The sequence below is a fragment of the Macaca fascicularis genome, chromosome 20 (assembly GCF_037993035.2).
Source record: "Macaca fascicularis isolate 582-1 chromosome 20, T2T-MFA8v1.1".
In the NCBI taxonomy this organism is placed as follows: Eukaryota; Metazoa; Chordata; class Mammalia; order Primates; family Cercopithecidae; genus Macaca; species Macaca fascicularis.
This window is the reverse complement of record NC_088394.1, coordinates 54,771,906-54,798,866: the sequence shown is the minus strand read 5'-3', so window position 1 is coordinate 54,798,866 and position 26,961 is coordinate 54,771,906. Positions and strand designations below refer to the sequence as shown.

Genomic DNA, 26,961 nt, shown 5'->3' with positions numbered 1-26,961 from the left:
ATGATCTTGGCTCACTGCAGTCTCCACCTCCTGGGTTCAAGCGATTCTCACAGCCTCAACACAGTTTGAGGCTGGTCTCGAACTCCTGATATCAAGTGATCATCCTGCCTTGGCCTCCCAAAGTGCTGGGATTACAGGTGTGAGCCACCACACCCAACCAGTATGATTCAATTTATATAAATTTTTTGGAGGCCAGGCGCGGTGGCTCATGCCTGTTATCCCAGCACTTTGGGAGGCCGAGACGAGTGGATCACTCGAGGTCAGGAGTTCGAGACCAACCTGGCCAACATGGCGAAAACCCATCTCTACTAAAAATACAAAAATTAGCTGGGTGTCGTGGTGCGCACCAGTAAGTCCCAGCTACTCGGGAGGCTGAGGCAGGAGAATCACTTGAACCCAGGAGGTGGAGGTTACAGTGAGCAGAGATTGTGCCGCTGCACTCCAGCCTGGGAGACAGAGTAAGACTCTGTCTCAAAAAAATAAAAAATAAAAAATAAGATATGACTTGGGTTTCTAAGGATCCCCAGCGTGTCCTCATCGGTTGGACCTCTGATGCATGAAGAGGTAGGTGCAGTGGAGAGCATATCCACAAAACAGAAATGAGGCTATTGGGATGCTGGAGATTACATGACAACTTATGAGTGACACACAACCAAGAACAGAACCGGGACTGGATGCCCGTTTCTTCATTCAACAAGTATTTATTGAGCACCCACAAACCCTCAAAAACTGTTCTAGGACCTAAATCCTGGGGTCATAGTCATGCCCCCAGCCCACTCTCTTGCGGGAAAGACCATGGCTCAAGGTCCCCCACATTACTGGTTAAAAAACACTCCAGTGCTCTGGCCGTGTCCTTGCGGACAGAGACCGGGAGGATAATGAGGCCAAATAGCTTTGGCCCACCGCCCTGGGACTGGCAAAGACGCCAGACCTCCTAACGCTCTTCCTTGGAAGAAGGAGCAGTGCTTGATTTGGTCAAGAGGCCAACACGAACAGTAAGAGGATAAACACGAGCTGGCTGGACGCGAGGCTGGCTCAGGGCAATGCTGTTGGGCTGAGGATTCAGGGAGCTGGTGTGGTCCAAGAGTCACACTTGCGGAAACTACAACTCCCAGCGTGTCCCGCGGCCGCCCAAGCGGGCGTCATGTGATCCATGCTCACGTGTCTCCGCAGCCGGCTCGGGAAAGAATCCCCAAAGGTAAGTGGCCGGAGACAGGCTCTGGAGGGTGGAAGTGTTAGATCCCCGAGGTCTCTGGAGCCCCTCAGCCCCCGCCACCGCGGTAGTGCTCAGGCCCTTTCCCTGCAGAGGTCCGGATCCCGGCGTCCTCGCCCCACGCCCGTCCCTCGGTTGGCCGGCTCTGCCGCGCCTTAGCCCAGCCAGCGGGTCTCCACCCAGTCCTAGGCCGGAATCGAGTCCCGGAGCTCCTCCCCAGTTTACCCCACAGTAGCCCACCCGCCTCACTCCAGGTCTGGGAATCGCCCCGCCCCGGCCTCCTGGCCCGGGTGCGCCCTGGCTCACCTCACAAAGCAGCCCACCCTTTCAGGGCTCCAACCCCAGGCTGGACTGGGAGCACACTCCAGTTGGGATCTGAGGGGCCTACATCTCTGGCCTGAGCATGTGGGCATCAGGCTTCTATTCTGGCTCCGCCACCTGCCCACTGTGACCTTAGTCTAACCTCTCCCTCCAGGGCCTGTTTTCCTGTCTGACCTGAGGCTCCAGTCCATGGGTAAGAGTGAGAGCCGCTCAGTCTCCTCCAGCTCTGCTAAAGCCAGCGCAGAAGTAGCCCAAACTCTTCTCTCTGCTGACAGCAAATTGTAGGCAAGGTCTTGAGAAAGAAGAAATTGGGGCCAGAAAGGGAAGTGAGGAGAACCAGATCCCAGACCTTTGGAGAGAAGGAGCAAACCCCCTCTGGCACAGCCCATCAGGGAGAAAGCAGGTAAGGTGCAAAGGTGGACTGAGTAATTTGCCAGTGAGCATTGGGGGTGCCCAGAGATCTTGAACCAAGGCAGAGAATCCGCAAGAGATGAGACCCCCAGCTTCTGAGTTCCATGAGGACCCCAGCCTGTGCTCTCATGTGGGTGGCAGGAGAGGCTGGCAGATGGTGCAGGACTTGGGCAGGGCTGCCAAAGGGAAACATTTTGATTGGAGAGTCAGGAAGCCGCACCAAGCCTTGTGACCTTGGACGAGTCACTCTGTAGACCTCTGTGTCTGACATGAGCAGCGGGGAGGAGGTGGTCACAGCTCTGGCAGCACTCACTTTGCAGGGTTCCTTCTCTAACTGCACGGGAAGCCTGGGAGTCCCAAGACTCTGCCTTCACTGCTCACTGCTTTGATTTTGCTGAGTTGCTGGCTGGGTGACAGGATGTGTAAGAGGAAGAAGCCCTGTGACATCTGACAGATCTTTCTGGGTTTAGAGCCAGCAGAGGGATGTTTCCTCTGGTGCCATGGTTGCATGCTTGATGACAGATGGTTGAGAGCACATGAATTTTCCCCCTTTCCCTCTCAAGAGTGGATGGTCCCCAGCTTTGTTTGTCCATCATCAGGAGGAGCGATGGGAAGTAGCCCAAGTGGTTTTGTTAACCATTTTAAACCCCCAGTGGGCTGAAGGCATCAGAGAGGAAGGTCCAATGGTTAGGGCAGTCATTATGGCTGAATCTGCTCAGTTCCCTTTTCTTCCCTCTGGGCTGTAAAGACTAAACCAGGCCAGGGGCTGTGGCTCAAGCCTATAATCCCAGCACTTTGGGAGGCCAAGGCAGCAGGATTGCTTGAGCACAGGAGTTCAAGACCAGCCTGGGCAACATAGTGAGACCTCCTCATGTCTACAGAAAATTTAAACACGACCGGCATGGGGGGCTTGTCACATGGGAGAAGTCACATGGGAGAAGAGTTGAGAATTGGCCTGAATTTTGAAGGGCCAATTTTGTTCCCCACAGGAACAAAAAATGTAAAAGGTTGGCCAGGCACGGTGGCTCACTCCTGTAATCCTAGCACTTTGGGAGGCCGAGGCAGGGGGATCACAAGGTCAGGAGTTCGAGACCAGCCTGGCCAACATGGCAAAACCCCATCTCTACTAAAAATACAAAAATTAGCCAGGCATGGTGGCAGGCACCTGTAATCCCAGCTACTCAGGAGGCTGAGGCAGGAAAATCTCTTGAACCCGGGAGGTAGGGGTTGCAGTGAGCTGAGATCGTGTCATTGCACTCCAGCCTGGGCAACGAGAGCAAGACTCCATCTCAAAAAAAATAAAAAAAATTAAAAAGTTAGCTGGCTGTGGTGGCACACACCTGTAGTCCCTGGTACTCAGGAAGTTGAGGTGGGAGGATTGCTTGAGCCTGGGAGATTGAGGCTGCAGTGAGCTCTGATTGTGCCACTGCACTCCAGCCTGAGCAACAGATTGAGACCCTGTCTCTAAATAAATAAAGACTAAACCGGAGAGGGAGTAGGGACTGAAATGGAGTTTTGTATGAGTACCCTGAAATCGGGACTCAGGAATGAGGAGACTCTCAGAGGGGTCTTTGGCAGATTTTGCCAGCCTGGGTGGTAACCAGCTAATAGTAGCCTCTGGGGAAGACTGCCCTGGCTCCTCCCTGCCCCCTTAGTCCCTGCCCTTGTAATCTGGGCTTCTTCCTGCTCTTTCTCCCATTAGCTATCCCAGGGCCTCTGTGCCCATTGTTACCTGGCCAATAGCACCAGGCTCTGGTTTGGGGTTTTTTGTTGTTGTTTGTTTGTTTGTTTGTTTGTTTGTTTTGAGACAGAGTCTTACTCTGTCGCCCAGCCTGGAGTGCAGTGGCATGATCTGGGCCCACTACAACCTCCATCTCCCGATTTCAGGCCATTCTCCTGCCTCAGCCTCCTGTGTAGCTGGGACTACAGGGGCGAACCACCGCACCTGGCTAATTTTTGTATTTTTAGCAGAGATGGAGTTTCACCATGTTGGCCAGGCTGGTCTCAAACTCCTGACCTCAGGTGATCTGCCCACCTTGGCCTCCCAAAGTGCTGGGATTCCAGATGTGAGCCACCGCACCCGGCCCAGGCTCTGGTTTTGATCGGTGTTCTACTCTTAGCTTGCTTAGGGCTGGAGAGTCTCAGGCATGGTTGGTAGTGGGCAACATGGGAAAGGGCATCTGCAGAAATAACAGCAGCAGTGACCATTTATTGAGTGTTAAACCCTTACTGATATTAACACACGCCCCACAGGAACATATGATGTAAAGGCTTAGAGGGGCGAGGTGACTTGCCCAGGGTCACACAGATAGGCAGCGGAGGAGTCAGCATTCTGAAGGCAGAGCCTACTCAGAGACCCAGATCACAGCCCTGTCCAGGGCTGCTCTTGATCTGGGGGTGGACTTGATTCTTTAGGACCATCATTTCTCTGTGAGTCTCAGGCTATGAGCTGACCCTTGAGAACACTGAAGGTCTTTTTTCATGGCTGGGCTCCTCATAGCATCAGAAGATTCTTGGAAGAAAAAAAAAACTGCATCTCAACAGTGTTTAGCCAGAGAGCAAAGAGAATCATTCGAGTGATAAGCCTGTTATCTAAGTTCCGCCACACCCAAGGTACTGTCTTGGACTCAGGAGTGGGGCAGATACAAACGGATGGATGCCCTGTGCTCAGACAGGCCTGGGTTTGAATCCCAGCTCCACCACTGACCACTGTATGACTCAGGGGAGAGTGGTTGTCCCTTCTGGGATTCAGCTTCCTCTTTGGTAAAATGGTGACTGTCATGTCTACCTTTTAGGGCTGCATTGAGGATTGAATGAGAAAGCATTCCATAGCTGCAGCAATAGTGGTTTATAGTAACAAACAGCACTGCATGTTGAGCACCGATCATTGTAATCTAGCCCAGGAGAGCAAGCCTAATGGCCAGTGAGATGCTAGCACATGAGAGAGTACTGAGAAGAAACCAACTTGAGTGGTGCTGGCCCCTATATGGCACCAAGAAGAGCTCAGTGAGTGACCCAGGAAATGGGGAAGAAATAGGACCTAAAAGGGTGGCTGGCAAAGGAGTTGGGAGCATTCCAAGCATGGGAGGAATCATTGTTTTCCTGAAGATGCAAACATGACAGGCATGGGGGCTTGTCACATGAGAGGAGTTGAGAATTGGCCTGAATTTCAAAGGTCCTCGAAAGTCACAGAATTTAGACTCTGGGCCACCGGGAGGCATGCTGGACTGTAATATGTTGAATTTCAGTTCTTGGCGAGGGGTCCTTTTGGGACCCTGTGGTGTGAAAACAGGCTGGGAAGCCAGGCAGATCCGGATCCAAATCCTGCTGTGCAACTTGCTAATATATGACCCTGGGTCAGTGATGGGATCTCTCCAAACCTTTTGACCACAAGACTGTCCTAAGGATTGAATGAGATAAAGTATATCCATGACACACCTGCCCGACATGGGGCCTCTCTCTAGTGCTGATGTGTTAGTACCCACTTTATGTTGACATCTAACTGGCCCAATGAGTCTGTATGCCTGAAACAAGCATGATTTACACCTGATCTGTTTCTGTGTCTGTCTCCCCATACTCTGGCACCCAGTGCACTGTCTGCACAGAGGCATACCTGGGTTTGGATCCTACCCATGTGATCTTGGGCAAGTTATTTCACCTTTTTGTTCCCCAGTTCCCCCATCTTAGGATAACAGTAGTGCTTGCCTTTGTCCCATCTAGGTTGAGAAGAGTCCTAGGCTAACAGCCCCAAACAGGTGGGTGTTGCTCAGCTGCCTGGGGCATGTGGTTGTAAGGCAGAACCCACAGACCTTGCAGGAAGAAGGCTTTTGGGGCCATGGCCCAGGCCAGCATCAACAGTGACTACAGTGAGTGGGGCTTGAGCACAGATGCCGGGGAGCGGGCCCGGCTGCTTCAGAGTCCCTGTGTGGACACAGCCCCCAAGAGTGAGTGGGAAGCCTCTCCTGGGGGTCCAGACAGAGGCACCACTTCCACACTTGGAGCTGTCTTCATCGTCGTCAACGCGTGCCTGGGTGCAGGACTACTCAACTTCCCAGCAGCCTTCAGCACTGCGGGGGGCGTGGCAGCAGGCATCGCACTGCAGATGGTGAGTGCACTGGCTGGGAGGGCAGAGGTGCAGTTCAGGCGGGCACTTTGCCTCAAAAGGGAGGCTTTGAGTCAGGAATGGCCAGTAAGTGATACAGCACTGCTCTCCCCTCCCTCACATGTGGCAGACATGACTAATCTATTCTAGTATTCTTTCTTCTGACCCAAATGAGGCTTCAAAAGCCTTCCAACAATCAGAGAAATTTGAACATCAATTACATCTCTAATTTTTTAGGCAAAACATTGATTTTGTGGTATGTTTACAAAGAGGGCCCTTATCTTTTAGAACTGCACACTGAAATATTTATGGATGAAATGATATGATAGCTTATATTGGCTTCACAATAAATGCAGAGTGGGAGGGAAAGGGAATGATGAAACAGGTTGGCCATGCATTGATCATTTTTGAAGCTGAGTGATGGATACATGCCAGTTCTTTTTAACTATTCTCTTTACCTTTTTTTTTTTTTTTTTTTTTTTTTGAGATGGTGTCTTGCTTTTTCACCCAGACTGGAGTGCAGTGGCCTGATCTCAGCTTACTGTAGCCTCCGCCTTCCAATTTCAAGTGATTCTCCTGCCTCAGCCTCCCAAGTCGCTGGCATTACAGGCACCCACCACCATGCCCAGCTAATTTTTGTATTTTTAGTAGAGACAGGGTTTCACCATGTTGGCCAGGCTGGTCTCAAACTCCTGACTTCAAGTGATCCTCCTGCCTCAGCCTCCCAAAGTGCTGGGATTACAGGCACGAGTCATCGCGTCCGGCCTATTCTCTTTACTTTTGTATGTTTGCAATTTTTCACAAAACTTTTTGTTTTTAAAGAAAATCTCAACTCAGCATCGTCTAGCAGTCCCTTAAAATTGCCCTTGGGATTTGGCAAGCTTGCTTTGGGCACTGGCCCAGTAAATGCGAGGCGAGCCCAGGGCGCCCTCTGCTGCCAGGCCTGTCCCACAAGCTCTTGTTCTGCCTCTGCCTGCAGGGTATGCTGGTTTTCATCATCAGCGGCCTTGTCATCCTGGCCTACTGCTCCCAGGCCAGCAATGAGAGGACCTACCAGGAGGTGGTGTGGGCTGTGTGTGGCAAGCTGACAGGTGTGCTGTGTGAGGTGGCCATCGCTGTCTACACCTTTGGCACCTGCATCGCCTTCCTAATCATCATTGGTGACCAGCAGGACAAGAGTGAGCTTCCCCCTCAGTCCCTACCCCATCTCTTCTTATCAGCCCTGCGGGGGAGGGAAAAGGTGCTGAACACCTTTCCAGGACTTACCTGGGCCCAGCATTCATCTGGGAATCCTCCCTCCAGGCAGAGGGAGGTCCTGGGACCCAGCGGAGCAGGAGGGCCACACCCCGTGATGGCCTGGCTTGACATTCCCTCCTTCCTCCCTGTGTAGTTATAGCTGTGATGGCAAAAGAGCCGGAGGGGGCCAGCGGCCCTTGGTACACAGACCGCAAGTTCACCATCAGCCTCACTGCCTTCCTCTTCATCCTGCCCCTCTCCATTCCCAGGGAGATCGGCTTCCAGAAATATGCCAGGTATGGAGGCCCCAGCCCCGGTCAGACAGAAGCTGTGATCCTGGGCAGCTGTAGACCCAAGGGCTCCTGGGGAACCCTGCTCCTCCATGCCACCTTACCTTGGGGAGCAAGAGTAGGCAAAGCAGGGCAGACCGGGGCTTGCAGGGTTTCTGTCTCCATCACAGAAAAGGATGCATCCGTGAGAGATTCAGTTCTAAGTGTCCTTTTGCATCCATGAGAAATTCAGTTCTAAGTGTCCTTGTCAAAGAAAGAACAGGTGGTATCTGGATGGTGAAGGCGGCCTCCTGGCTTTCCCTGGGAGGAAGGGATTTGGGCCTTTGAGATTGTCAGCCTGGCAGCATCTTACCTGCAGCTTGGCATGAAGGAAGGAAACTGGTTTCCTGTCTCAGCATCTGAAAGGCTGTGGGATTCTAGGCTTCCCCGTCTGTAAGTGCAGGGGCCATGCTGCACTCTCTCCCAGGCTCCCATAAATGTTGACACAAAAGTGTTTGTACTCTCAACCCTCTTACCTCTGGCATCTCGTAGTTCTCAAAGGCCAGGCTCAGAGGATGGGCTGCCCACAACCCCTGCCCAGGCTGGGCTGCTCTGATTCAAGTCCCAGGTGTGCTTTGGAGCCCTGCTCTCTGCATTGTCTCTGAGCCATGGAGCTGAACCAGCACTTCCCAATGACCAGAGATGATGATCGGGTCCCCTCTTGGCTGTCCAGCTCCCTCCTAGCTGTGGCAGGTTTCTCTGAAACTACTTCTCAGGCATTTACTGAGTCTTTGCTTGGCATAGTTCCTGGTTCATTCAGTGGACACTTGTGGTCACTAGAGCTGAAGGTGGATGTCCCTAGGGGTGGAATCAGATAAGAGGCAGCTGGGGATGAGGACACTTAGTCTCTCCTTCCCGGCAGCTTCCTGAGCGTCGTGGGTACCTGGTACGTCACAGCCATCGTTATCATCAAGTACATCTGGCCAGATAAAGAGATGACCCCAGGGGACATCCTGACCAGGTGAGGGTGAGGGCCCTAGGAGACATGGGGAAGAAGCCACCACTTGGGCCCCAGCAGGTGCTGGGTCAGGAACCAGAAGGCCACACAGGTGCTCTTCTCAAGGCTCATGAGCTCATCAGGGCTGACTTGGTCATTGTAGGAAGGAGGAAAGAGCCCCTGATCTCATGTTACTAGAGGGAAGAGCAAGAATCAGAGACAGGAGGCACCTTGCCACCCACATCCAACAGATGAACCAGTGTGAGGCTAGGCCTTGGGTTGTGGAGGAACCTGAGGGTGGAATCCCAGGGTGGAATTGCCCATGTTTCCAGCATGTGCTTATCTGTAATTTCTATATCTTTGAGGGTGAATTTATTATTTAAACCTTTTTTTTTTTTTTGAGACGGAGTCTCGCTGTGTCTCCCAGGCTGGAGTGCAGTGGCGTGATCTCGGCTCACTGCAAGCTCCGCCTCCCGGGTTCACGCCATTCTCCCGCCTCAGCCTCCCAAGTAGCTGAGACTACAGGCGCCCGCCACCACGCCCGGCTAGTTTTTTGTATTTTTAGTAGAGACGGGGTTTCACCATGTTAGCCAGGATAGTCTCGATCTCCTGACCTCGTGATCCACCCGCCTCGGCCTCCCAAAGTGCTGGGATTACAGGCTTGAGCCACCGCGCCCGGCCGAATTTATTATTTAAAAAAAAAAAACCAGGGCCAGGCGCAGTGGCTCACGCCTGTAATCCCAGCACTTCGGGAGGCCGAGGCAGGCGGATCATGAGGTCAGGAGATAGAGACCATCCTGCCTAACATGGTGAAACTACGTCTCTACTAAAAAAATACAAAATATTAGCCGGGCGTGGTGGCGGGCGCCTGTAGTCCCAGCTACTCAGGAGGCTAAGGCAGGGGAATGGCTCGAACCCAGGAGGCAGAAATTGCAGTGGGCTGAGATGGCACCACTGCACTCCAGCCTGAGCGACAGAGCAAGACTCCGTCTCAAAAAAAAAAAAAATTTCCTTTTTTTGAGAGAAACAAACCAGTGAAGCAAAATCCCCAGTCCAGGAGCCAGGAATTCTGGATTTTGGTCCTAGGGGGCTTTTTGGAGCCTCCACGTCCCCTCCCAGCGGGGCCTGGGACAGAGGGATGCCTCTTTTCCCTGTTCCCAGAATTCTGTGGGTGGAACCTATAGAATGCCAGTTGCTGGAGACCATGGTAGGCTGAATGAAAAGTGAGGGTGTGGGGTGGGTTGGTGGCTCCAAGGAGTTCCCAGGTGGCAGCACCTTGTGTGTTTGTTCACAGGCCGGCTTCCTGGATGGCTGTGTTCAATGCCATGCCCACCATCTGCTTCGGATTTCAGGTGCCAGTGCCAGTTGCAAGGTCCCTGCTGTCCTCTTAGGTCACCCCACCCCAGGTTGGAACCCAGGAAGGAGGAGGAACCCAGGCAGGATGGAGGAAATCCTGGGGGGAAGGACAGAGCAGGGGCCTCAGGACTTGCCCCTTGTCCCTGGGGTCTTTGTTCCCAAGGTACCTTCCTCTGGAAACTGGGGGTGAGGTCATTTCCCCACCATGACCGTGCCCTTCGCCTGGACAGTGCCACGTCAGCAGTGTGCCCGTCTTCAACAGCATGCAGCGGCCGGAAGTGAAGACCTGGGGTGGAGTGGTGACAGCTGCCATGGTCATAGCCCTCGCTGTCTACATGGGGACAGGTGAGTGCTCCCCCCTAGACCTGGGACTGGAGTGCTCTCACTTCCACAGGTGTCCGCAGGTCCTGGGGCCCAGCTTTCCTGGGGACAGCCCTGCATTCCCAGCATGACTTGTGCAGGCACTGGCTTGAACTTGGCCTGCCTGGGGCCTCCTCCTGCCAAGATGAGAGTGGCGTATTCATCCATTCATTCACCAGTTCTAAGTTGGTGCCTAGGAAGTGCCAGGAACTGTTCTCAGTGTGGGGGATGCCATGGAGAGAGATGGAGCTGGTCTTGCCCTCATGGAGTTGACATTCTTGTTGGAGAGACAGTCATGCAGGAGTAACTAGGGAATCAGTAAGGAATTCCAGATGGTGGCGAGCATCCTGATGACAGTGAAATCGGGGAGGTGTATTTTGTTTTGTTCTATTTTGTTGTGTTTTGAGAAAGGGTCTCAGAAACTGTCACCCAGGCTGGAGTGCAGTGGCATGATCATAGCTCACTGTAACCTCAACCTGCCGAGTTCAAGTGATCCTCCTGTCTCAGCCTCCAGAGTAGCTGGGACTACAGCCATGTGCCACCATGCCCAGCTAATTTTTTGTTTTGTTTTGTTTTGTTTTAGCAGAGACAAGGTCTCACTCTGTTCCCCAGACTAGTCTTGAATTCCTGGGCTCAAGCAATTCTTCTGCCTCGGCCTCCCAAAGTACTGGGGTTACAGGCGTGAGCCACCAACCCAGCCTAAAATGGGGAAGGTATGAATGGGACTGGATGGGTGACTTTGGGAGTGGTTCATAGAAAGTTCTTCTCAGAGGAGGCCCAAATGATGAGAAAGAGCCAGAAGAGGAGGGGCTGGGGGAGAACGGTTCTAGACAGAAGAACCACAAAACACCAAATCACTGAGGCGGGGCCAGGAAGAAGGTCTGCGTGGCTGGAGTGGTGTGTGATGGGGGCAGGTGACAGGCAGTGAGGCCAGACAGGCACTGGCAGCCAGATCCTGTTGGACCTTGAGGGCTTCTGGGAGTCAGAGAGGAAGCGTTTTAAGCAGGGGGGATGGTTCGGGGAAAGATGGCTCTGGCTGCAGTGTGGAGAGTGGTTGGGATGAGTGAGCAAGTCTAGGAGACCCCGGAAGAAGGATCCCCTGAGTTCTTTCCATGGACAGACAATAGGAGCTGCCTGGGCCAGTACTGTTCTAGCCTCTGAATACACAGCCAGGAATAAGAGAGGCAAATAGCCAAATCCCTGTTCTCCTGGAGCTCATATTCTGACTGGGGAGACAGAAAATAAGCCTGTGAAAAAAATTAATTTTTTTTTATTGTTTACTTAAAGACCAGTGTAATAGTACAGTTTAAAAAAAAAAAATTAGAAAGAGATAAGGCTGATCACTGTGGTTCACACCTATAATCTCAGCTATGGGAGGCCAAGATGGGAGGTTCTCTTGAGCCCAGGAGGTCAAGACAGGCCAGGCAACATGGTGAAACTCCATCTCTACAAAAAAATTTAAAAATTAGCCAGGTGTGGTGACATGCACCTGTGGACCCAGCTACTTGGAGGCTGAGGTGGGAGGATCGCTTGAGCCTATGAGATAAAGGCTGTAGAGACCCATGATCATGCCGCTACACTCCAACCTGGGCAACAGAGCGAGACCCTGTCTCTAAAAAAGAGAGAGAAATGAGTGTTAGGGGACAGGCACAGTGATTCATGCCTATAATGCCAACACTTGGAAAAGCTGAGATGAGAGAACCGCTTGAGGCCAGGAGTTCAAGACCAGCCTCGGCAACATAGTGAGACTCATCTCTACAAAAATTAAAGAATTAGCCAGGCATTGGCCAGGCACGGTGGCTCACTCCTGTAATCCCAGCACTTTGAGAGGCCAAGGTGGGCGAATCACTTGAGACCAGGAGTTCAAGACCAGCCTGTCCCAACATGGCAAAACCTTGTCTCTACTAAAATTACAAAAATTAACTAGGCGTGGTGGCAGGTGCTTGTAAGCCCAGCTACTCAGGAGGCTGAGGCATGAGAATCGCTTGAACGTGGGAGGCAGAGGTTGCAGTAAGCCAAGTTCACGCCACTGTACTCTAGCCTGGGGGATAGAGTGAGACTCTGTCTTCAAAAAAAAAAAAAAAATTAGCCGGGCGTGGTGGCATGTGTCTGTGCCTGTAGTCCCAGCGACTTGGGAGGCCAAGTCGGGAGGTACTCGAGCCTAAGAATTCAAGGCTACTATGGAACTATGATTGTACCACTTCACTCCAGCCTGAGTGACAGAGCAAGGTCCTGTCTTTAAAAAAAAAAAAAAAAAAAAAACGGCCAGGCACCGTGGCTCACACCTGTAATCCCAGCACTTTGGGAAGCCAAGGTAGGCAGATCACATTAGGTCAGGAGTTCAAGACCAGCCTAGCCAACACGGGGAAACCCCATCTCTACTAAAATTACAAAAATTAGGGCCAGGCACAGTGGCTCACGCCTGTAATCCCAGCACTTTGGGAGGCTGAGGCGGGCAGATCACAAGGTCAGGAGTTCGAGACCAGCCTAGCCAACATGGCGAAACCCCATCTCTACTAAAAATACAAAAATTAGCCAGGCGTGGTGGCAGGCGCCTGTAATCCCAGCTACTTGGGAGGCTGAGGCAGGAGAATCACTTGAAACCGGAAGGCAGAGGTTGCAGTGAGCCGAAATCACACCACTGCACTCCAGCCTGGGCGAAAGAGCGAAACTCCATCTCAAAAAAAAAAAAAATTAGCCAGGCGTTGGCGGCAGGTGCCTGTAACCCCAGCTGCTCAGGAGGCTGAGGCATGAGAACCCAGGAGGCCAGACTGGGCACGACAGAGCAAGACTCTGTCTCAAAAAAAAAAAAAAAAAAGAGCCAGGCATGGTGGCGTGCACCTGCTGTAATCCCAGCTACTCAGGAGGCTGAGGCGGGAGAATCACTTGAACCTAGAAAGTGGAGGTTGCAGTGAGCCGAGATCATGCCACTGCGCTCCAGCCTGGGCAACAAGAGCGAAACTCCATCTCAAAAAAAAAAAAAGAAAAAAGGCCAGGTGTGGTGGCTCATGCCTGTAATCTCAGCACTTTGGGAGGCTGAGGCAGGTGAATCACAAGGTCAGGAGTTCAAGACCAGCCTGGTTTATATGGTGAAACCCCATCTCTACTAAAAATACAAAAATTAGCCAGGCGTGGTGGCGAGTGCCTGTAGTCCCAGCTACTTGGGAGGCTGAAGCAGGAGAATTGTTTGAACCTGGGAGGCTGAGGTTGCAGTGAGCCGAGATTGCACCACTGCACTCCAGCCTGGGCCACAAAGGAAGACTGTTTCAAAAAAAAAAGAAGGCTGGGCGTGGTGGCTCACACTTTGGGAGGGTGAGGTAGGAGGATTGCTTGAGCCCAGGAGTTTGAGACCAGACTGGGCAACAAAGCACAACCCCATCTCTACAAAAAAATTAACTGGATGTGGTGGCATCTGCCTGTAGTCCTAGTTACTTGGGAGGCTCAGGTGGGAGAATCACTTGAGCTGAGGAGGTCAAGGCTGCGGTGAGCCATGATCACACTACTGCACTCTAGTCTGGGTAACAGAGCAAGACTGTGTCTCAAAAAAGAAAAGAAAAATAGGACAGGGTGATGTGAGAGAGTACCTGGGGTGGGGGTCATTGTATCATGGTAGCTGGACTGGCAGGAAGCATTCTCTGAGGAAGGACATCTAAACTGAAACCCGCATGATGAGGAGATGGCATCTGAAGCTCTGCCAGATAGAACAGTCAGTGCCGAGGCGCTGAGGTGGGAATGTGCTGGGCAAGTTTAAGCTCACAAAGCTGGGGGCTAGAGGGCTTCCAGTGATGGGGGATATGAGAAGTCAGGGAGGGAGGCATCTGATCAGAGCCCCATCTCCCACTCTGAGCCTCCGTCTAAGTGTCCAGAGCTGCTATAGCAGCCTCCCAGCTGATGTTGTCCCTAGGTGGAGTGCACAGTCCACCCCACTACCCTCCCACGGTTGCCCTGACCCAGCTGTTCCGGCCCCCAGGCATCTGTGGCTTCCTGACCTTTGGAGCTGCTGTGGATCCTGACGTGCTCCTGTCCTACCCCTCGGAGGACATGGCTGTGGCCGTTGCCCGAGCCTTCATCATCCTGAGCGTGCTCACCTCCTACCCTATCCTGCACTTCTGTGGGCGGTGAGCCCCCTTCCACTCCCCAGGGCCCCTCCGAGCCCCTGTGAGCCCTTCCAGCATGGTCCTTTGGCCTTGTGTGGACCCCATCCTGTAGAAGGAGAAACTGAAGCCTGTAGGAAAGGGTCAGTGCCTAGGATGGGTCCCTACGTATCCCAAGACAGGTCTCAGAAGCGCCCTTTGTCCTGGGGTCACCAGAACATTCCGTGAGTCCTGTAAGAATATCCAGGGCGGCCGGGCGCGGTGGCTGAAGCCTGTAATCCCAGCACTTTGGGAGGCCGAGACGGGCGGATCACGAGGTCAGGAGATCGAGACCATCCTGGCTAACACAATGAAACCCCGTCTCTAGGCGCGGTGGCTCAAGCCTGTAATCCCAGCACTTTGGGAGGCCGAGACGGGCAGATCACGAGGCCAGGAGATCGAGAGACGATCCCGGCTAACACGGTGAAACCCCGTCTCTACTAAAAAATACAAAAAAACTAGCCGGGCGAGGTGGCGGGCGCCTATAGTCCCAGCTACTCGGGAGGCTGAGGCAGGAGAACGGCGTAAACCCAGGAGGCGGAGCTTGCAGTGAGCTGAGATCCGGCCACTGCACTCCAGCCTGGGTGACAGAGCAAGACTCCGTCTCAAAAAAAAAAAAAAAAAAAAAAAAAAAGAAACCCCGTCTCTACTAAAAATACAAAAAAATTAGCCGGGCGAGGTGGCGGGCGCCTGTAGTCCCAGCTACTCGGGAGGCTGAGGCAGGAGAATGGCGTAAACCCGGGAGGCGGAGCTTGCAGTGAGCCGAGATAGCGCCACTGCACTCCAGCCTGGGCGACAGAGCGAGACTCCGTCTCAAAAAAAAAAAAAGAATATCCAGGGCATGGCACGGTGGCTCATGTCTCTAATCCCAGCACTTTTGGAGGCTGAGGCAGAAGGATCACTTGAGCCCAGGAGTTCAAGACCACTTGGGCAACCTAGTGAGACCCCCATCTCTACACAAAATAAAATAAATAGCCAGGTGTGGTGGCATGCACCTGTGGTCCCAGCTACTCAGCCACTTGGGAGGCTGAGGCAGAAGGATGGCTGGAGCCCAGGAGTTCAAGGCTGCAGTGAGCCAAGATTGCACCACCGCACTCCAGCCTGGGTGAGAGAGCCAGACCCTGTCTCAGAAAAAAACAAAAGAATCTCTATCCAGATCCTTTCCTGAGCTTTCACGTGGACACCCTGCCCTTTGCATACCCCAGAGAGTTCCTTTTAAGGAAAAAACTATATCAGTTTCCATGTGATGTAAAGCAAAGTGCTAAGCTCTCCACATTCACCATCTCTAGTCCCCGTGGTAAACAGAGTGCTGGTGGCCCATTTTACAGAAGAGGAAACTGAGGCTCAGGAATGGGGCTTTCCCTGCCGTCTACCCAATTAGGAGTCTGGCTCCTGTGAGCTAGAGGTGGGAGGCTGCTAGCGGCAGGAGCACCTCTAAGCCCCTCTCCATGTGGGCAGGGCGGTGGTGGAAGGCCTGTGGCTGCGCTACCAGGGGGTGCCAGTGGAGGAGGACGTGGGGCGGGAGCGGCGGCGGCGAGTGCTGCAGACGCTGGTCTGGTTCCTGCTCACCCTGCTGCTGGCGCTCTTCATCCCTGACATCGGCAAGGTGATCTCAGTCATTGGAGGCCTGGCCGCCTGCTTCATCTTCGTCTTCCCAGGTGCGGACCCCTGGCGCCCCATCACAGCCCCACAGCACAGACTCCCAGGGCCTCCCTAGCCTCTGCTCCCTACTTAATCCAAACATGCAGGAGAGAGTAACCACCATCACTGACTAATCAACTGCCTCGCCTCTGTGATGGCCCCTGTCCAAGCATTATCTCCTGGAAAGAAGGTGTAGTTGTGATCTCCAGTTTACCTGGAAAGAAGGTGTAGTTGTGATCTCCAGTTTACCTGGAAAGAAGGTGTAGTTGTGATCTCCAGTTTACTGATGGCACGTGGGGCTCAGAAAGGGTCACAGACTTGCCTAGAGCTTAACAAACTCGACTAGTAACAAACCTTTTCCATCCCACACTGTCTGGGTTCAGAGTCTGTTCTCTTAACCATTCATTCAGGTGTCTGCTGCTCCCTAACTGAGGGATCTGTCTGGCTGGTTCAGCCCATTACAGCCCAGAGAGCAGTAGGGTCTAGGGGTGACACCCTGACACAGACATCAGAGGACCTGGGTTCCAGACACAGATCTACCACCAGATCCCTGGAGAAGTGTCCTGTTGGCCCAGCCATGAGTTCTACCCTTACCCAACTTGTCTTTATCCAGGAAGCCACCCTCAAAGCCCCAGCTACTTTGCTGGAGCAGGGGAGCCAGATCTGCTCGGAAGTGTACTGGGAAGACCCCTGGGGTTGGGCCACCACTGAGTCACCATTGAGTGCTGTCCCTTTAGCTCTGAGTCTAGCATGCTGCCCAAGGGATCTTATCAGATGCTGGCCTGTCATGGGAGAGCAGATGCCAGACGTCCTCAGGTGGATGTGGCATGGGGGCAGAGATGGAATTTCTAGAAGAGTAAACATGGGCCTTTCTCCATCCAGCACTGCTTCTTGGGAAAGGGGAAGGTTAGGAGGGAGGGAGCCCTCTCCCCTCACGAATGCTCAGGGCCACTTCTTCTCTTCTAGGGCTGTGCCTCATTCAAGCCAAACTCTCCGAGATGGAAGAGGTCAAACCAGCCAGGTAAAGCAGGGCCCAGTCCTTGATCCTCTCAGGGAGGCACTGGATTGGAACATGGCTTTGTGGGGGCCTTAAAACAGATAGGAGTCAGAGGCTTGTGTACTTAGAAATCATGGGTTTGGTTTTGTTTTGTTTTTGAGACGGAGTCTCGCCCTGTCGCCCAGGCTGGAGTGCAGTGGCACAGTCTCGGCTCACTGCAAGCTCCGCCTCCCAGGTTCATGTCATTCTCCTGCCTCAGCTTCCCGAGTAGCTGGGACTACAGATGCCCGCCACCACACCCAGCTAATTTTTGTATTTTTAGTAGAGATAAGATTTCACCATGTTGGCCAGGCTGGTCTCGAACTCCTGACCTTAGGTGATCCTCCTTCCTTGGCCTCCCAAAGTGCTGGCATTACAGGTGTGAGCCACCACACCCAGCTGGGTTTTTTGTTTTTTTTTTTTTTAATACTTTAAAAATTGGGTAGTGTGCTAGGTGTTAACAATTTGAACATTAATAAAGGGCTTAATAGAAAAAGATGGAAGTCCCAGTTCCCCCACAACCCACTCGCCCCCACATCCCTTCTCCTGAGATAGCTCCATGTTACCAGTACGGTCTGTGTCCTTCTCAACCACTTGTGTACATGTGTGCATGTCTGTGTACACATAGCTATGCAGATGTATATACAGTTGCAGGGCATTTGTTTTGTTTTATGAAAAATGATTTCAGCCTGGTGCAGTGGCTCACACCTGTAATCCCAACACTCTGGGAGGCCAAGGCAGGTGGATCACCTGAGGTCAGGAGTTCAAGACCAGGCTGGCCAATGTGGTGAAACCACGTCTCTACTAAAAATACAAAAAAAATTACCTGTGCATAGTGGTGGCCACCTGTAGTCCCAGCTACTCGGGAGGCTGAGGCAGGAGACTCGCTTGAACCTGGGAGGAGGAGGTTGCGGTGAACCAAGATCGCACCATTGCACTCTAGCCTGGTGACAAAGTGAACCTCTATCTCAAAAAAAAAAAATGATTTCAGGTTCAGGTTTCGCTTTCCTGTTCTAGTCCCGTTGTTCCAGTTTCTAGTCAGATCTCCACCCCTTACAGTCCCATACCACGTTCAAACAGGTTTTGTTAAAGCTCTTATCCCACCTTTCTCAGCCTATACCCCCACTGCCTCAGACCCAGACCCCGCCTCCCCAGCTCCTATAATTTGTCCCACAGCCTCTCTAATGATCCCCTGCTCTTCAGCAGGACCTGGCACCTGGACTTCTCTCAGCCCTTTCTGGCTATCAGCTTTTTCCAGCCTCCTCTTCCATATCCCTGCACTGACCAATGCCAGTCCACACCAATCTGCATTTTCTGGACTTAAAATTAGTATTGTATAGACAGCAGTTAATTCTCTTACCTTCCCAATGCTTTCTTTTTTTCCCTCTTGTGTAGGGGGTGAGCTCAGGGACCCCCCCAGCCCCAATCTAGTAGTGGAACAGTAGTTACCGATTGAAGTAACTGACATGTTTATTTTTGTTGTTGTTGTTGTTTTGTTTGTTTGTTTTTGAGTTGGAGTTTTGCTCTTTTTGCCCAGGCTGGAGTGCAATGGTGCGATCTCAGGTCACCAACCTCCTCCTCCTAGGTTCAAGTGATTTTCCTGCCTCGGCCTCCCGAGTAGCTGAGATTACAGGCACGCACCACCACACCTGGCTAATTTTGTATTTTTATTTTTATTTTTATTTTTATTTTTGAGACAGAGTCTCGTTCTGTCGTCCAGGCTGGAATGCAGTGGTGTGATCTTGGCTCACTGCAACCTCCACCTCCTGGGTTCAAGTGATTCTCCTTCCTCAGCCTCCCGAGTACCTGGAACTACAGGCACACGCCACCACGCCCAACTAATTTTTTTTGTATTTTTAGTAGACATGGGATTTCACCATATTGGTCAGCCGGTCTTGAATGCCTGACCTCATGATCTGCCTGCCTTGGCCTCCCAAAGTGCTGGGATTACAGGTGTGAGCCACTGTGCCCAGCTTAATTTTGTATTTTTAGTAGTGATGGGGTTTCACCATGTTGGCCAGGCTAGTCTTGAACTCCTGACCTCAGGTGATCCGCCTGCCTCAGCCTCCCAAAGTGCTGGGATTACAGGCTTGAGCCACCACGCCTGGCTACTGACGTTCGTTTTTACCATAAAAAATATTTAAAGGCCTTAGGAGGAGTATTGCCCCCCAAAATCATTTGAAGACAGATCTCAGGTCCCATTTGTTTATTTTGTTCAGGTAGTTTGTTTAAAACCTCTGGACAGCTCGAAGGCCAGAAAAAAAAAAAAAAAAAAAAAAGATGTTTTGATCTTCAAAGGCCATATGCAAAAACAAGGACTGAGCTCCCCCTCAACACTGTTTTTCTTTATGACACAGGCTCTTACTATGTTGCGTAGGCTGACCTTGCACTCCTGAATTCAAGTGTTCCTCCTGCCTCAGCCTCCTAAAGTGCTGGGATTACAAGCCTGAGCCGCGGCATCTGGTCTGCCACTTGCTGTTTTTCACTCAACTGCATCAGCATAAGAAGATCTGCTGCTTAAAATTTTTATTTATTTATTTATTTTAAGAAAGATTGAATGATGAAGGCTTGGAAGACAAAAAAATTAAAAATTACAAAAAAATTTTGTCCCAACCCTGTGGCTCACACCTGTAATCCCAGCATTTTGGGAGGCCGAGGCGGGTGGATCACTTGAAGTCAGGAGTTCAAAACCAGCCTGACCAACATGGGGAAACCACGTGTCTGCTAAAATTACAAAATTAGCCATGCGTGGTGGTGCATGCCTACAATCCCTGCTACTTGGGAGGTTGAGGCAGGAGAATCGCTTGAACCCGGAAGGCGGAGGTTGCAGTGAGCCGAGATCATGCCATTGCACTCCAGCCTAGGCAACAAGAGTGAAACTCCATCTCAAAAAAAAAAATTTTTTTAGAGACAGGGTCTTGCTCTGTCACCCAGGCTAGAGTGCAGTGGTGCAGTCATAGCTCACTGCAGCCTCAACCCCTGGGTTCCAGTGATCCTTCCACCTCAGCCTTCCAAGTAGCTGAGACTACAGGCATGCATCACTACACCCAGCTACTTATTTTATTTTTTGTAGAGGCAGCGTTTGTTTTGTTTTGTTTTTGAAATAGAGTCTTGCTTTGTTGCTCAGGCTGGAGTGCTAGAGTGTAGTGGCATGATCTTGGTTCACTACAACATCTGTCTCCTGGGCTCAAGCAATTCTCCTGCCTCAGCCTCCTGGGTAGCTGGGATTACAGGCGCCCACCACCACGCCCGGCTAATTTTTTATATTTTTAGTAGAGACGGGGTTTCACCATGTTGGCCAGGCTAGTCTCGAACTTCTGACCTCAGGTGATCCACCCGCCTTGGCCTCCCAAAGTGCTGGGATTACAGGCATGAGCCACCGAGCCCAGCCAAGACAGTGTGTTACTTTGTTGCCCAGGCTGGTCTCAAACTCCTTGGCTTCATGAGATCACCTGCATCGGCCTCCCAAAGTTCTGAAATTACAGGTGTGAGCCACCACTCCTGGCCATGCTTTTTCCTTTTTTAAATGGCTGTAGAATATACTCTTGTATGAAACTGTCCTGAATGTGATACTCTTATACTTCTTGGTACATATGTTCAAGGATTTGGGTAGATCAGTTCTTAGATGGAAACTGTGAGGTCATAAACCACGTTCATTTTACTTTGGCACATGGGTTCATATTATCCTCCAAAAAGGCAGTGCTAGTTAGAGTCCCAGCAGCAGTGAATGGGAGTCCCCGTTTCCTCACACCCCTGCCTGCACTGGATAGTACAACCTTTCTAAGTTTTGCTAGACAGAGGGACAAAAAACACGTTGTTTTCATGTACACATTTCCCTGAATAGTAGAAAGCTTGAGAACAGGTGCATGCTTTTAAAAAACTTGTTACATAAAAGAGCCAGGCGTGGTGGCTCACGCCTGTAATCTCAGCGGGCAGGTCGCATGAGGTCAGGAGTTCGAGACCAGCCTGGCCAACATGTAGAAACCCCGTCTCTACTAAAAATACAAAAATTAGCCAGGCATGGTGGCACATGCCTGTAATCCCAGCTACTCGGGAGGCTGAGGCAGGAGAATTGCTTGAACCCAGGAGTTGGATGTTACAGTGAGCCGAGCTTGCACCACTACACTCCAGCCTGGGTGACAGAGCGAGACTCCGTCTCAACAACAACAACAAAAAAAAACGTATTACATAACAATACTTGTTCATTGTAAAAAACTTTGTTTGTTCATTGTAAAAATACAAACATGTCGGCTGGGCACAGTAGCTCACGCCTGTAATCCCAGCACTTTGGGAGGCCAAGATGGGCCAATCACCTGAGGTCAGGAGTTCGAGACCAGCCTAACCAACATGGTGAAACCCCATCTCTACTAAAAATACAAAATTAGCCGGACATGGTAGCACATGCCTGTAATCCCAGCGACTTGGGAGACTGAGGCAGAAGAATTGCTTGAACCCAGGAGGTGGAGGTTGCAGTGAGCCGAGATCACGCCATTGCACTCCAGCCTGGGTAACAAGAGGGAAACTCCATCCCCCCCAAAAAAATACAAACATGTCTAAAGAAGAAAAAAAATCGGCCGGGAACAGTGGCTCACGCCTGTAATCCCAGCACTTTGGGAGGCCAAGACAGGCAAATCACCTGAGGTCAGGAGTTCGAGACCAGCCTGGCCAACATGGCAAAACCCTGTCTCTACTAAAAATACAAAAATTACCTGGGTGTGGTGGCGGATTCCTGTAGTCCCAGCTCGGGAGGCTGAGGCAGGAGAATTGCTTGAACCTCAGAGGCGGAGATTGCAGTAAGTGGAGATCGCGCCACTGCACTCCAGCCTGGACAACAGAGCAAAACTCCATCTCAAAAAAAAAAAAGACGAAGATAAAAAATCACCCTTTTTTTTTTTTGAGGTGGAGTTTCACTTGTTGCCCAGGCTGGAGTGCAGTGGTGCAATCTCTGCTCACTGCAACAACCTCCGCCTCCCAGGTTCAAGTGATTCTCCTGCCTTAGCCTCCCAAGTAGCTGGGATTACAGGCATGTGCCACCACACCCAGCTAATTTTTTGGGTTTGTTGTTGTTGTTGTTGTTTTGAGATGGAATCTCGCTCTGTCACCCAGGCTGGAGTGCAGTGGCACGATCTCGGCTCACCGCAACCTCCACCTCCTGGGATCAAGCGATTCTTGTGCCTCAGCATCCAGGGTACCTGGGACTACAGGTGTGCGCCACCACAGCTGGCTAATTTTTGTATTTTTGGTAGAGACAGGGTTTCACCATATTGGCTAGGCTGGTCTCAAACTCCTGACCTCAGGTGATCCACCCACCTTGGCCCCCCAAAGTTCTGGGATTGCAGGCGTGAGCCACCACAGCCGGCCATTTTTTGTATTTTTTTTTTTGAGTAGAAACAGGGTTTCACCACGTTGGCCAGGCTGGTCTCAAACTCCTGACCTCAGGTGATTTGCCTGTCTTGGCCTCCCAAAGTGCTGGGATTACAGGCGTGAGCCACGGCAGCCAGCCTAATTTTTCTATTTTTAGTAGAGATGGGGTTTTGCCATCTTGCCCGGGCTGGTCTCGAACTCCTGACCTCATTGGAGAAGGGTGATCCACCCACCTTGGCCTCCCAAAGTGCTGAGATTACAGGCGTGAGCCACCGCGCCTGGCCGGAAATCACCCTTTATTTCAATTCCGTTTTATCCCTGTTGCTGTTATTGGTACATACATTTGCAGATGTCTACTTTTTGTTTCCTTTTTTAATGAAATAGACCACATTCCATGTGACCTGCTTTTTTCTGAACATCTTTCCATCAGGATGCCTACATTCGAATCCTGGCATGATGTGACCAATCAGTTACTCCCATTAGATCTTGGTCTTCTTACCTATGGACTAGGGACAATACACCTGGCCCCACACTACCTTCGTATTGAAGTCTTAGGGAAATAGGAAGTGTTCTACCAACACGAGAAGTGGGATAATTACAGTAATTAACAGTTATATATATTGAAGTCTGCAGTCACAGGATGGGATGACTGATCAGACCTCTCTCACCCTCTGTTCTCTAGCTGGTGGGTGCTGGTCAGCTACGGAGTCCTCTTGGTCACCCTGGGAGCCTTCATCTTCGGCCAGACCACAGCCAATGCCATCTTTGTGGATCTCTTGGCATAACCACTGCCTCCCAGGGAACACAAGGCCTTTGCCATTGGTCGCAGGAACCCATCTCTTAGAGCTATGGGGCCATTGTTAGTCCACGATCATTCCAACTGGTGGGATGACATCCGGACATCCTCTTCCAGGGACTGGGGCAAACTCAGGCCCCACACCTCTGGACAGCTCAAACCCAGTCCTCTTCCTGCTCCCCGGTGCTGGCAGTGCTGTGGATGTTGGCAGGAAGTCTCACATCATAGAGGAACCTTCTTCCTCTCCCAGTTCTCAGCTTCTCCATGCCTGGAATCCATGGGTGAAGAGAGTCGGTAGATCTCGTAAGAAAGAATCCAGTCTGACTTCCTGACTTCCCTCTGGAGAATGACTATGGACAGAAGGCCACCATCCTCCACAGAGCACCCTATCCTGAGTAGGGGCTGTGCTTATTACCCCAGGCCAGTGGTAGCTTCCTCAGGAGCCTGGTCATTTCCAAAGGTAGCACTGAAGTCATACAAATGCATAGTCAGGTAGATTCAGGCCTTGCCCACATCTTCCTGGGCAACCCCCACCATGAACCTGTCAGCCTCTTTCCCGTAGCTAATGGACATTTCCCAGGCCTTGAGGGGCCTCACCGTGTCTCTTTCACCAAACCTGATGGTCCAGGCTGGGCATCTCTCCTCCATCCCCAGACATCACCAGGTCTATTGTTTACAAACGGTGCCAGCCCGGCTCTGAAGCCAAGGGCCGCCCCGTGCCATGGTGCTGTGAGTATTCCTCTGTTAGCTTTCCCCATAAGGTTGGGGGATATCTGCTTTTTTGTCTGAGATGGGCCCCTCTTTTCAGAGGCCCCAGGGTGGGTGATGGAGAAGGCTGGGAACATTTCAGCCCCTCTGTGTGGGCTGGGCTGATGAGAATCAGGGTGTACCTCCCCGACACCTTTTTCACTGATGTTTTCTCTTCTCCCTGCCTCTCCTCTGCCTCCTCCCCCGCCAGCCCTAGCCTGACTACCCAGAGACCAAAAAAAATAGGCAGGGCCGGGTGCGGTGGCTCACGCCTGTAATCCCAGCACTTTGGGAGGCCAAGGCGGGCAGATGACTTGAGGTCAGGAGGTTGAGACCAGCCTGGCCAACATGGCAAAACCCCTTCCCTACTAAAAATACAAAAAATTAGCCGGGCATGGTGGTGGGCACCTGTAATCCCAGATACTACTGCACTCAAACCCAGGAGGCAGAGATTGCAGTGAGCTGAGATCGTGCCATTGCACTCCAGCTTGGGCAACAAGAGTGAAACTTCATCTCAAAAAAACAAAAACAAAAAGGCAGCTGGGTTGTCACCGATGGGCAGCATTTGAGCCTGCCACACTGGCCTGGAAATTTCCCTTCCAGTCTGGATTTTGTCTGCTCCTTTCCCCTCACCCCGTCACCTCTTCACCTCCCATCCCATTTCACTGTATAGCTCAGTCTCTCCCACGTACATAATTGGGGGCAGAGGGGGGCTCTCTTATCAGCCTCTTCAGCAACACATGTCCATCAGGCCTGGCCTCAGTGGCCAGCCACATTGATGTCACATTGGAATTGTTACCCCAGGCAGGGTGAAGAGATAGGCTATCTCCCCACCTCCCACCCCCCTCCCCACTATATTCTTGTTTTGTCCACCTCAGCCCCTCAGCTACCCCCTCTCACTTTGGCCAATCCCAGGCACCAATCAGGCTTCCTCCTCCACCTGGAGCCCCTAGCGTTTCCTTGGCCCCTCTTCCCCAAAACCTCTGTACAGGGTATGAGAGGGACCTCCTGCCCAGCCACCCACCACTCAGGGCAGTCCGATCTAAGAAGCAGAAGCTGGTTGGAGGCTGGCCGGGCTTCTGTCCAGTCTCCAGATGGATAAACTGCCTTTTCTCACATCCCCTCTTGGTGCCTGATCTTCTCTGCCCACGGGGTCAGACCCACGGTACTGTTTTCTGTCAGTCTCCGGCACAGCACCAAGCTCTGCCAGCACCAGTCCCTGACAGGGCTAGGAGGACAGCCTGGTCAGCAGGGCTGCAGTCCCCCAGTGCCGTGTTTCGGGGGTTGAGGGATGTAAGTGGAGTCATTGCACAGAGACAGACTAGTCAGGAGAAGAAGCTGGAATCTGGCCTCTTGGCCTAACCTCAGGAGCCCCCTCCCATCCTCTCCCCACTCTCCCTGTCGGGGTACTTCACTGTTTATTTTCTACTTGTGTATACTCGGGAAAGGGAAGATGGTTAATAAAAGGGATTTGTGCTGCTGAGCTGTGTCCCCTGTGTCTGGTTCAGGGGACAGAGTCCGTGCCACTGCCAGGAGGAGGAAGGGCTGGGGTAGAAGGTGTAGATGGCACGTCACTGTCTCTGACCCCGTCTCCGGAATGGCACCACCATGCTCCCTCTACCAAGCAGGGACCTGCAAGTGGCTCTTGCCACCCCTGCTTTCTTCCACATTCTACCTGTCCTTCTCCAATGACTTAGGAATGTATCGCAGTCTACAGTCCTGCGACCTCTGCCTTCACTCAAGCCCTCGCTGTGTCTTTCCTGTGCCTTTGTGGTCTCAGACTGTCTCCCTGACTTCAGATCTTGGCAAGAGCTTCAAACTCCTGAGTATCCACCCCCATCTTTTCAGAGGCCTGTGCTGAGCAGGTCCCAGCTGTCTTGATTTTGGAGCCACCAGTCACCATGCTCAGTGCTGGCAAGAAAACCAGCAACGGTGGTCTGGGTGTGGTGGCTCATGCCTGTAATCCTAGCACTTTGGGAGAACAGGGTGGGGAGATCACCTGAGGTCAGAAGTTTAAGACCAGCCTGGCCAACATGGTGAAACCCTGTCTCTACTAAAAATACAAAAAATAGCCGGGCGTGGTGGCGCATGCCTGTAATCCCAGCTACTTGGGAGACTGAGACAGGAGAATTGCTTGAACCTGGGAGGTAGAGGTTGCGGTGAGCCAAGATCGTGCCATTGCACTCCAGCCTGGACAAGAGTGAAACTCTGTCTCAAAAAAGAAAAAACAGCAAAACAGACTCCAGCACTGCTCTCAGCCTAGTTGTGGGAAGACTGATGCCAAGCAAGCAGTGACACAAATATACACTTCCAAACCGTGATACGTGCCAAGGAGCGAAAATACAGTGTGTTAGTCTGGGGTCTTGAAGTTGTCTGGGGAGTCGAGGAAGACTTCCTGGAGGAAGTGATGTTTGAGCTGGCCTGTGACTGATGAGTAGGAATTAGTGAAGAGAGGTGGGGAAACTTTGCCAAGCAATGGAAACTGCATGTGCAAAGGCCTTGAGCTGGGAGGAATATGACTTCAGGAACTGAAAAGTGGCCAAGGTAGGCAGACATTTACTGTGTGTTGGGAGGGTCTTAAATGACTCCTCCTTGCCTTTAGGGTCAAGTCTAACCAGCTCATCTCTCACCACACTTCCCCTCTCTGCTCCAGCCACACTCAAGTGAAGGTCAGGCTCCAACTCCTAGTAAGAGTGGGGGACTGACCTTGCAAGGAAGAAATACTTCAGAAGAGCCTGAAGGCTTTGGGCTTTGGGCATTAGGCCTAACTAGGGGGTGAATAACTGGAGGTTGAGTTTCACCTTCTCTGAACAGAAGGAAGGAAAGGATACGTCTATGCTAAAGGCATACTCCAGTGCAAACAGCCAAATTCATCCGCTCATACACTTCACTGGACATCCACCTAGTGTGATGGGTGGATAATGAGAAATTACTTAATGGACACAATGTCCATTATTTGGGTGATGGATACACTAAAAT

The 26,961-nt window shown here is 51.8% G+C and overlaps 1 protein-coding gene across 26 annotated transcripts; it reads left to right on the top strand.

Annotated features, from left to right (window-relative positions):
- The first annotated feature begins 1,159 nt into the window (after window positions 1-1,159).
- Window positions 1,160-25,465, top strand: SLC38A7 (solute carrier family 38 member 7). Of its 26 annotated transcripts, none has more exons than XM_074027172.1 (13): window positions 1,160-1,198; window positions 1,689-1,727; window positions 1,810-1,937; window positions 5,666-6,050; window positions 7,027-7,225; window positions 7,438-7,579; window positions 8,475-8,573; window positions 9,844-9,901; window positions 10,136-10,250; window positions 14,236-14,383; window positions 15,857-16,056; window positions 17,006-17,060; window positions 23,122-25,465. In XM_074027172.1, the coding sequence occupies exons 4-13, from the start codon at window positions 5,781-5,783 to the stop codon at window positions 23,222-23,224; spliced, it is 1,389 nt and encodes a 462-aa protein (XP_073883273.1). In that variant the 5' UTR covers window positions 1,160-1,198; window positions 1,689-1,727; window positions 1,810-1,937; window positions 5,666-5,780; the 3' UTR covers window positions 23,225-25,465. The 26 variants fall into 26 exon arrangements, 22 of the variants coding, with proteins under 22 accessions (XP_073883273.1, XP_073883272.1, XP_045237389.1 ...); XM_074027171.1 differs by having other exon boundaries at window positions 1,545-1,727; XR_012428915.1 differs by lacking the exon at window positions 1,689-1,727 and having other exon boundaries at window positions 10,168-10,250.
- The last annotated feature ends 1,496 nt before the right edge of the window (window positions 25,466-26,961 follow it).